Genomic DNA, 11037 nt, shown 5'->3' with positions numbered 1-11037 from the left:
AACAAGGCGCTAGACCACCGAGCCTCTCGTCACCTCTCCCCACCATCTTCAGCGCAACCGACTCCCGATAAGTCGTTATAATTAGTCTTTTGAACTGCTCTGTCTAATACGCATCGCTTCGCTTGAGCCTTGCTGTTTTTCTCTTCGCAAAAGGAAACTCATTGCGCTTCTTCGGGTTTCCGCGCTTAGCTTAGTTATAGTTTTCTTACTTTGTTTTATTCATAGTCTTAAGTTGGTGACGGTATTAGTTTATAAGTGACTCACGCAAGTTTGGAAGAAAATAGACGATATATTTAGAACACCACAGTGCTCACAACGAAGTTTCTTAACTCCCTCCACGATTCCTACTGCATCCTTTAACATAAATTAGTGGTCCTTCGAGCCGGATCCTCGTGTGAAACGTGGAAAACGTGTCGTGGAGGTGCGCCGTTTGAATTTAACGGTCGCTAGTGCTGTGCGTGTTGTTCGACCCCGTAAGACTTTGACTTTGACGGTTTGACTTTGTCCGGAACGCGCTGTGCTTCAGCCAACTGCCATTTTAAACCCACCATGGATGCCGTTCTTAAAAAGCAGGAGACGTTGGCGGCAAGGATCTCTCGCATGATCGAGAACCTAAAAAAGAAGGGAGCCGACAATATTAATCGGGATACAGTCGAGGCAAGACTCGAATTGCTGGAGTCCTACTGGCTGGAGTTCACCAACAACGACGACAAGATCCGCGCCAAAGCGGACGACGAGCTTCTGAAATCCCGCTATCTCGTCGATAACCAATTCGACGTAGCTGAAGAGGCCTATATATCGCAAAAGGCCGGACTAAAGAAGATGCTGGGAAGAACCACGGTTCAACCGGGAGCTGCTGCCGCCCCTCCACAAGCGAAACGAGCATCGATGCCGAAAATCGTCATCGAACCTTTCGACGGCGACTACACAAGGTGGACCAGCTTCCGGGACCTCTTTCGGTCGTTGGTTATTAACAACCAACAACTGACCGACGTCGAGCGCCTTCACTACCTAAAGACGAGCATTATCGGGGAACCTGCCGATAGCCTGCGTCACATTCCCATCACCAACGACGACTTTCCTCGCGCATGGAAGCTGCTCGAAAGGGAATATGACAACGTCGCCATGCTAGTCAACGCTCAACTTGGCGTACTGTTGTCCCTTCCAGGCATGAGGACTGCATCGGCTTCTGAGCTCAAAACCCTGTTGCATGGAACTCAGAACGCCGTGGAAGCTCTAGCTGCGTTAAAACGCCCCGTCGAACACTGGAGCGATTGGCTCAATTACATTACCGTCCAACGCCTGGACAGTGAGACAAGGCTTAGCTGGGAGACAACGCTGGAGGGAGAAGATGAGATGCCGACCTTTTCCCGATTACTGGACTTCCTGAGGGCACGCTTGCGGTCTTTGACCGTATCCTCGCTACCCTCTTGCAACTTGCTCACCACCGCCGCTTCATCGCACCTTACTGTTCCATCTGACGACGGAAGGCCCCCCACTCCAACTGCTGGAAGACGGGCCCCCACTCCACCTGCAGCTCCTCGCGGGACATTTCGCCGGCCGAAGGTGCACGCCGTGACGGGAACACCCGGAAACTCGCGATGCCGTCTCTGCCGCAAGGATCACTTTGTCCTTTTCTGTCCCTCGTTTAAAAGCTGCACACCCCCGGAGAGGAGGAAATTGGTAACAGAACACGATCTCTGCTTCAACTGTCTATCTAATCACCACGTACGCGATTGTAAATCGAATAAGCGTTGCCAAACCTGCGTGGGCAAACATCATACTGCCCTTCACATTCCTCACGGGAGTACTCCCTCTGAGTACAATGCCGAAGCGTCATCCTCCGTGTCCAAACCTATCGCTAAAATAGTAAATTGTACGCGGATGAACCAAACCCTCATTCTAGCTACCGCGATCGTGGGGATAGAGGTCTATCCGGGCGAAAGAATCTTTGTCCGCGCTTTAATCGACCCTTGTTCCGAAGTCTGCTTGATCGGGGAAAGCATCGTGCAACGATACAAATTATCTCGCAAACCTTTTAATATACCGCTGGAGGGAGTCGATTCGATGCGAAGTCGACCTCGAGGGAGAGTGAATTTGACAGTGTCATCGCGATTAGACCACACGGTCTCATACTCGGTAGACGCTGTCATTCTCCCGCGGCTATCGTCTTACGAGCCACCTACCACTGCCTGTCCTAATGCATGGCCTCACCTCGCGAACCTGGAAATGGCGGACCCGGAAATCACTTCGCGACAACCCATCGAGCTTTTGCTTGGAGCCGATGTCTACGCTTTAATTCTTCGCGAAGGTCTGCGGACGGGCGCGGCGGGCGCTCCTATCGCCCAAGCTACCACCCTGGGCTGGATTGTGACCGGACCGCCGGGAGAGTCGGAATTTTCTCCTTCAAACCCTCGTCGGATCGTCCTGCATTGTGCAGTCGACGATGATATCAGCACCCTGCTGCAAAAATTCTGGTCCTTGGAGGAAGTAGTCGCTCCCCCCTCCTCTAGTGAGTTGACCGCTGACGAAGACGAGTGCGAAAATCACTTCGCCCGTACTCACACGCGTGACCGTACGGGTCGATACATCGTCCGGCTTCCGTTTAAGCGTGCTCTCTCGGTGCTAGGTGACTCTCGACGTACAGCCGCCGCGATGCTTTCCAAACTTGAGAGACGTTTCTTAAATGCCGAGGACCTTGCCGAGAAATACCGCTCCTTTCTAGATGAGTATCTCCAGCTAAATCATATGGAAATCGCTACCGGGATTAGAGAAAACTCCAAAATTTTCTATCTTCCGCATCACGGCGTCTGGCGAGAGTCAAGCACCACGACCAAGCTACGCGTCGTGTTCAATGGCTCTAGTAAGACGACAACCGGTGTCTCGCTGAATGACATTCTACATTCTGGCCCCAACTTGTTGCCGGAGATTCCTGACCTTCTGCTCCGTTGGCGTTGCCACGCTATAGTTTTCGCCGCCGATATGGAGAAGATGTATCGGCAAATCTGGCTTGCTGAGGAGGATCGCGACGCCCAACGCATCCTGTGGCGCCGCGATTCAGGCGACCAGGTGGGCGAGTATCGACTCCGGACGGTCACGTACGGTCTAGCTTGCGCTCCCTACCTTGCTATGCGTACAATACGACAACTCAGTCTCGACGAGGGGGGTCGTTTTCCGCTGGCTGCCGCCTGTTTACAGTCCGACGTTTACATGGACGATGTGCTCTCCGGAGCCTCGACTATCGATGAGGCTCTGGCAATCCAGGGACAATTAATTGCAACACTCAAGGCGGGCGGCTTCACCCTGAGGAAATGGACCTCCAATGACTCAAGGTTGCTTGACCACCTCTCAGCGGAACACGTCGCTTCCTCGGGGGAACGCCCATTCGAGAGCATCCTTTCTTTACTGGGACTAAAGTGGCAGCCCGCGGGAGACTTCTTTCTCTTCAATCTGAAACCGCGTGACACTCAGGCAATGATCACTAAGCGACAGGTTTTGAGGGAGATGGCTTCGGTCTACGATCCTCTCGGTTTTTTGGCGCCGGTCACGGTTACAGCAAAAATATTTCTCCAGACGCTCTGGCTCTTGAGACTCGATTGGGACGACCCCCTGCCCCCCGCGCATGCTAAATATTGGGCGACCTATTCGCACAGTCTCGCGGGGATTTCGGCTGTCAAGATGCCTCGCTGGGTGGGGATGGGTAGTAAACACGCGATAGAAATACATGGGTTCGCCGACGCTTCGGAAAAGGCGTATGCCGGCGTTGTTTACCTTCGCTCATTTCCGAACACCGCGAAGCCACTCGTGAGGCTAGTCATCGCCAAAACAAAAGTCGCCCCCCTCCAACAGGTATCTCTTCCTCGGCTTGAATTGTGCGCCGCCGTGCTTCTTTCGCGGCTAGTCAAACGTACACTAAACGCCTTATCGTTGCATGACGCTAAAATATACCTCTGGTCAGACTCGAAAATAGTTCTCGGCTGGCTTCAGGGTCGACCCTCCAAATGGAAGACATTTGTTGCTAACAGGGTCGCGGAGATTCAAAACCTCTTCCCCGGTGATGTATGGTATCACATCCGCTCAAAGGAAAACCCTGCCGATCCCGCTTCTCGGGGCTTAAACGGGGACACTCTGGCTAACAATTCGCTCTGGTGGCAGGGGCCGTCCTTCCTCTCCACCTCGATCACTGAATTTAAAGGACACGATGCGACCGTTCTGGATACGGAGGAAGAAAGACGCGCTGAAAAAACCGTCCTTAATACTACCGTCGCGTCGCAGTCCTCCGCGCCAACTACCGACTTAATATTTCGGTACTCGTCCTTCACGCGCCTCCTGCGGTCGGTTGCGTGGTGCTTGCGTTTCCTCAACTGCGCGCGAGGAACTTCTACCGTCAAGGACAGCTTTCTACGGACCGCTGAATTGGACAACGCTCGACTTGTTATCGTTCAATGCGAGCAGCGGCGTTTCTTCGCAGCAGAGATTTCGGGTTTAGAGAAGTCGCGCTCCCCTCTCCGGGGACCCCTCGTCCGCCTCAACCCGTTCCTGGATGAGCGCGGAATTTTGCGTGTCGGCGGGCGCTTAAAACACTCTCTCCTGGATTACGATGAGAAGCACCCGATTATCCTGCCCGAAAAAAGCAAGGTGACCGCGCTACTCATCGTCTACTTCCATGAGAAATTGTTGCATGGCGGAACACAGCTTACGCTGCACAATTTGCGCCGCAGGTACTGGATCCCGCGCGGTCGCCAAGCAGTGCGGAAACACATCCACGGATGCCTAAAATGCTGGAGATGGCGCACGAAAGCGGCTGAACAAAAAATGAGCGATCTCCCTGCTTCGCGCGTCACACCCGCGCGTCCCTTCTACAATTCTGGCGTCGACTATGCGGGGCCCTTTCACACGAAAATTTCCCCTGGACGTGGGACTAGGACACCCAAGTCCTATATCGCCGTGTTTGTCTGCCTTGCAACGCGTGCGGTACATCTAGAGCTAGTTTCCGACTACTCGTCAGAAGCCTTCCTCGCCGCTTATCGTCGCTTTGTTTCGCGCCGCGGACTCTGTTCTTCCCTACGCAGCGATTGCGGTACGACCTTCGTTGGGGCCGACAAGGAATTAAGGCGAATGTTCCACGCTGCCAACGCAGAGACGCGAAAAACTCTGCAAGCTCTAGCGGAAGCAGGCACTCGCTGGGTGTTTAACCCTCCTTCTGCACCTCACTTCGGAGGCATCTGGGAGGCTGCGGTCAAGGCGGTGAAGTACCACCTACGCCGCGTAATCGGGGAGACTCTCCTCACTTTTGAGGAGATGTCAACGCTGCTCGCTCAAATCGAGGCTTGCCTAAATTCTCGACCCCTCACCCCCCTCAGCGACGAGCCTACCGATCTCTCCGCCTTGACCCCAGCCCACTTCCTCATAGGTTCCCCCTTAACGGCCATCCCGGAACCATCGCTGTCGGATGTCCGATCGTCCCGGTTTACTCGCTGGCAACTTCTCCAACAGCAGCGGGACCATTTTTGGAATCGCTGGTCTTGCGAGTACCTGCAGACCTTACAGCACAGGACCAAGTGGACGAAGGAGAAACCCAATCTCAAGCCTGGTGACTTGTGCCTCATCCTCAACGAGGCTACTCCACCCACACGATGGCCGTTAGGGAGGGTCGAACAAGTGCACGCCGGATCGGACGGACTTGTCCGAGTTGTAACGGTGCGCACAGCGACGGCAACACTCACACGGCCGGTCGCTAAAATTTGTCCCTTTCCCCCCCGTACCTCGACCGATGACAGCTGAGCCATCAGCTCGGCACATAATTTGTTGATGCGTCGCCTCGATCAACAAAGGCGGGCGGGATGTTTCGGATCACGCGAGCTCCGCGGCGGCACGAGACCCAAGTCCGGGCCAGGGGCAAGAGAGGTCACGGGAATGCCCAAACACAACAAGGCGCTAGACCACCGAGCCTCTCGTCACCTCTCCCCACCATCTTCAGCGCAACCGACTCCCGATAAGTCGTTATAATTAGTCTTTTGAACTGCTCTGTCTAATACGCATCGCTTCGCTTGAGCCTTGCTGTTTTTCTCTTCGCAAAAGGAAACTCATTGCGCTTCTTCGGGTTTCCGCGCTTAGCTTAGTTATAGTTTTCTTACTTTGTTTTATTCATAGTCTAAAGTTGGTGACGGTATAAGTTTATAAGTGACTCACGCAAGTTTGGAAGAAAATAGACGATATATTTAGAACACCACAGTGCTCACAACGAAGTTTCTTAACTCCCTCCACGATTCCTACTGCATCCTTTAACAATAGGATAGGGGATTTGATAGGATAGAGGATAGGATACGATAGAGAATAGGATAGGATAGAGGATAGGATATGATAGAGGATAGGATAGGATAGAGGATAGGATAGGGTAGAGGATAGGATAGACGATAGTATAGGATAGAGGATAGGATAGGATAGAGGATAGGATAGGATAGAGGACACGATAGGGGATTTGATAGGATAGAGGATAGGATAGACGATAGGATAGGATAGAAGATAGGATAGGATTGAGGATAGATGATAGGATAGGATAGAGGATTGGATAGGATAGAGGATAGGATAGGATAGAGGATAGGATAGGAGAGGATAGAGGATAGGATAGGATATAGGATTGGATAGGATACAGGAAAGGATAGGATTGATGATAGATGGTAGGATAGGATACAGGATTGGATAGGATACAGGATAGGATAGGATAGAGGATAGGATAGGATAGAGGATAGGATAGGATAGAGGATAGGATAGGATAGAGGATAGGATAGGATAGAGGATAGGATAGGATAGAGGATAGGATATGATAGAGGATAGGATAGGATAGAGGATAGGATAGACGATAGGATAGGATAGAGGATAGGATAGGATAGAGGATAGGATAGGATAGAGGATAGGATAGGATAGAGGATAGGATAGGATAGAGGATAGGATAGAGGATAGGATAGCATAGAGGATAGGATAGACGATAGGATAGGATAGAGGATAGGATAGGATAGAGGATAGGATAGGATAGAGGATAGGATAGGATAGAGGATAGGATAGGATAGAGGATAGGATAGGATAGAGGATAGGATAGGATAGAGGATAGGATAGGATAGAGGATAGGATAGGATAGAGGATAGGATAGGATAGAGGATAGGATAGGATAGAGGATAGGATAGGATAGAGGATAGGATAGGATAGAGGATAGGATAGGATAGAGGATAGGATAGGATAGAGGATAGGATAGGATAGAGGATAGGATAGGATAGAGGATAGGATAGGATAGAGGATAGGATAGAGGATAGGATAGCATAGAGGATAGGATAGACGATAGGATAGGATAGAGGATAGGATAGGATAGAGGATAGGATAGGATAGAGGATAGGATAGGATAGAGGATAGGATAGAGGATAGGATAGCATAGAGGATAGGATAGACGATAGGATAGGATAGAGGATAGGATAGGATAGAGGATAGGATAGGATAGAGGATAGGATAGGATAGAGGATAGGATAGGATAGAGGATAGGATAGGATAGAGGATAGGATAGGATAGAGGATAGGATAGGATAGAGGATAGGATAGGATAGAGGATAGGATAGGATAGAGGATAGGATAGGATAGAGGATAGGATAGGATAGAGGATAGGATAGGATAGAGGATAGGATAGGATAGAGGATAGGATAGGATAGAGGATAGGATAGGATAGGATAGAGGATAGGATAGGATACAGGATAGGATAGGATAGAGGATAGGATAGGATAGAGGATAGGATAGGATAGAGGATAGGATAGACGATAGGATAGGATAGAGGATAGGATAGGATAGAAGATAGGATAGGGTAGAGGATAGGATAGAGGATAGGATAGAGGATAGGATAGACGATAGGATAGGATAGGATAGAGGATAGGATAGGATAGAGGATAGGATATGATAGAGGATAGGATAGGATAGAGGATAGGAAAGGACAGAGGATAGGATAGGGGATTTGATAGGATAGAGGATAGGATAGGATAGAGAATAGGATAGGATAGGGTAGAGGATAGGATAGACGATAGTATAGGATAGAGGATATTATAGACGATAGGATAGGATAGAGGATAGGATAGGATAGAGGATAGGATAGACGATAGGATAGGATAGAGGATAGGATAGGATAGACGATAGGATACGATGGAGGATAGGATAGGATAGAGGATAGGATAGTATAGAGGATAGGATAGGATAGAGGATAGGATAGGATAGAGGATAGGATAGGATAGAGGATAGGATAGGATAGAGGATAGGATAGGATAGAGGATAGGATAGGATAGAGGATAGGATAGAGGATAGGATAGGGGATAGGATAGACGATAGGATAGGATAGAGGATAGGATAGGATAGAGGATAGGATAGGATAGAGGATAGGATAGGATAGAGGATAGGATATGATGGAGGATAGGATAGGATAGAGGATAGGAAAGGACAGAGGATAGGATAGGGGATTTGATAGGATAGAGGATAGGATAGGATAGAGAATAGGATAGGATAGACGATAGGATAGGATAGAGGATAGGATAGGATAGAAGATAGGATAGGATAGAGGATAGAATAGAGGATAGGATAGAGGATAGGATAGACGATAGGATAGGATAGAGGATAGGATAGGATAGAGGATAGGATAGGAGAGGATAGAGGATAGGATAGGATATAGGATTGGATAGGATACAGGAAAGGATAGGATTGATGATAGATGATAGGATAGGATAGAGGATAGGATAGGATGGAGGATAGGATAGGATAGAAGATAGGATAGGATAGAGGATAGGATGGAGGATAGGATAGAGGATAGGATAGACGATAGGATAGAGGATAGGATAGACGATAGGATAGGATAGAGGATAGGATAGGATAGAGGATAGGACAGGATAGAGGATAGGATAGGATAGAGGATAGGATAGGATAGAGGATAGGATTGGATACAGGATATTATAGGGGATTTGATAGGATAGAGGATAGGATAGGATAGAAGATAGGATAGGATAGAGGATAGGATAGGACAGAGGATAGGATAGAGGATAGGATAGGATAGAGGATTGGATAGGATACAGGATAGGATAGGATTGATGATAGATGATAGGATAGGATAGAGGATTGGATAGGATACAGGATAGAATAGGATAGAGGATAGGATAGGTGACTTGATAGGATAGAGGATAGGATAGGATAGAAGACAGGATAGGATAGAGGATAGGATAGGATAGAGGATAGGATAGGATAGAGGATAGGATAGGATAGAGGAAAGGATAGGATTGAGGATAGATGATAGGATAGGATAGAGGATAGGATGGGATAGACGATAGGATAGGATAGAGGATATGATAGGATAGAGGATAGGATAGGATAGGATAGAGGATAGGATAGGATAGGATAGAGGATAGGATAGGATAGGATAGAGGATTGGATAGGATGCAGGAAAGGATAGGATAGGATAGAGGATAGGATAGGATAGGATAGAGGATAGGATAGGATAGAGGATAGGATAGGATAGAGGATAGGATAGGATAGAGGATAGGATAGGATAGAGGATAGGATAGGATAGAGGATAGGATAGGATAGAGGATAGGATAGGATAGGATAGAGGATAGGATAGACAATAGGATAGGATAGAGGATAGGATAGGGGATAGGATAGACGATAGGATAGGATAGAGGATAGGATAGGATAGAGGATAGGATAGGATAGAGGATAGGATATGATGGAGGATAGGATAGGATACAGGATAGGAAAGGACAGAGGATAGGATAGGGGATTTGATAGGATAGAGGATAGGATAGGATAGAGAATAGGATAGGATAGAGGATAGGATAGTATAGAGGATAGGATAGAGGATAGGATAGGATAGAGGATAGGATAGACGATAGGATAGGATAGAGGATAGGATAGGATAGAAGATAGGATAGGATAGAGGATAGAATAGAGGATAGGATAGAGGATAGGATAGACGATAGGATAGGATAGAGGATAGGATAGGATAGAGGATAGGATAGGAGAGGATAGAGGATAGGATAGGATATAGGATTGGATAGGATACAGGAAAGGATAGGATTGATGATAGATGATAGGATAGGATAGAGGATTGGATAGGATGCAGGATAGGATAGGATAGAGGATAGGATAGGGGATTTGATAGGACAGAGGATAGGATAGGATAGAAGACAGGATAGGATAGAGGATAGGATAGGATGGAGGATAGGATAGGATAGAAGATAGGATAGGATAGAGGATAGGATAGACGATAGGATAGGATAGAGGATAGGATAGGATAGAGGATTGGATAGGATACAGGATAGGATAGGATAGAGGATAGGATAGGGGATTTAATAGGATAGAGGATAGGATAGGATAGAGGATAGGATAGGATAGAGGATAGGATTGGATACAGGATATTATAGGGGATTTGATAGGATAGATGATAGGATAGGATAGAGGATTGGATAGGGTACAGGATAGGATAGGATAGAGGATAGGATAGGGGATTTAATAGGATAGAGGATAGGATAGGATAGAGGATGGGATAGGATAGAGGATAGGATAGGATAGTGGATAGGATAGGATAGAGGATAGGATAGGATAGAGGATAGGATAGGATAGAGGATAGGATAGGATAGAGGATAGGATAGGATAGAGGATAGGATAGGATAGAGGATAGGATAGGATAGAGGATAGGATAGACAATAGGATAGGATAGAGGATAGGATAGGGGATAGGATAGACGATAGGATAGGATAGAGGATAGGATAGGATAGAGGATAGGATAGGATAGAGGATAGGATAGGATAGAGGATAGGATATGATGGAGGATAGGATAGGATAGAGGATAGGAAAGGACAGAGGATAGGATAGGGGATTTGATAGGATAGAGGATAGGATAGGATAGAGAATAGGATAGGATAGACGATAGGATAGGATAGAGGATAGGATAGGATAGAAGATAGGATAGGATAGAGGATAGAATAGAGGATAGGATAGAGGATAGGATAGACGATAGGAT

General features: G+C 48.1%; 1 protein-coding gene across 1 annotated transcript in view; it reads left to right on the top strand.

Annotated features, from left to right (window-relative positions):
- Positions 1-549: 549 nt before the first annotated feature.
- Positions 550-11037, top strand: part of LOC143363545 (uncharacterized) — a 34758-nt gene continuing 24270 nt past the window's right edge. The window contains exon 1 of the mRNA XM_076804110.1: positions 550-5700. Coding sequence (XP_076660225.1) covers positions 550-5700 — 5151 coding nt within the window. The remainder of the gene's footprint in view (positions 5701-11037) is intronic.

This window comes from Halictus rubicundus, unplaced genomic scaffold, assembly GCF_050948215.1.
Source record: "Halictus rubicundus isolate RS-2024b unplaced genomic scaffold, iyHalRubi1_principal scaffold0056, whole genome shotgun sequence".
In the NCBI taxonomy this organism is placed as follows: Eukaryota; Metazoa; Arthropoda; class Insecta; order Hymenoptera; family Halictidae; genus Halictus; species Halictus rubicundus.
The sequence above is the reverse complement of the archived record's forward strand: the minus strand, read 5'-3'. Positions and strand labels throughout refer to the sequence as shown.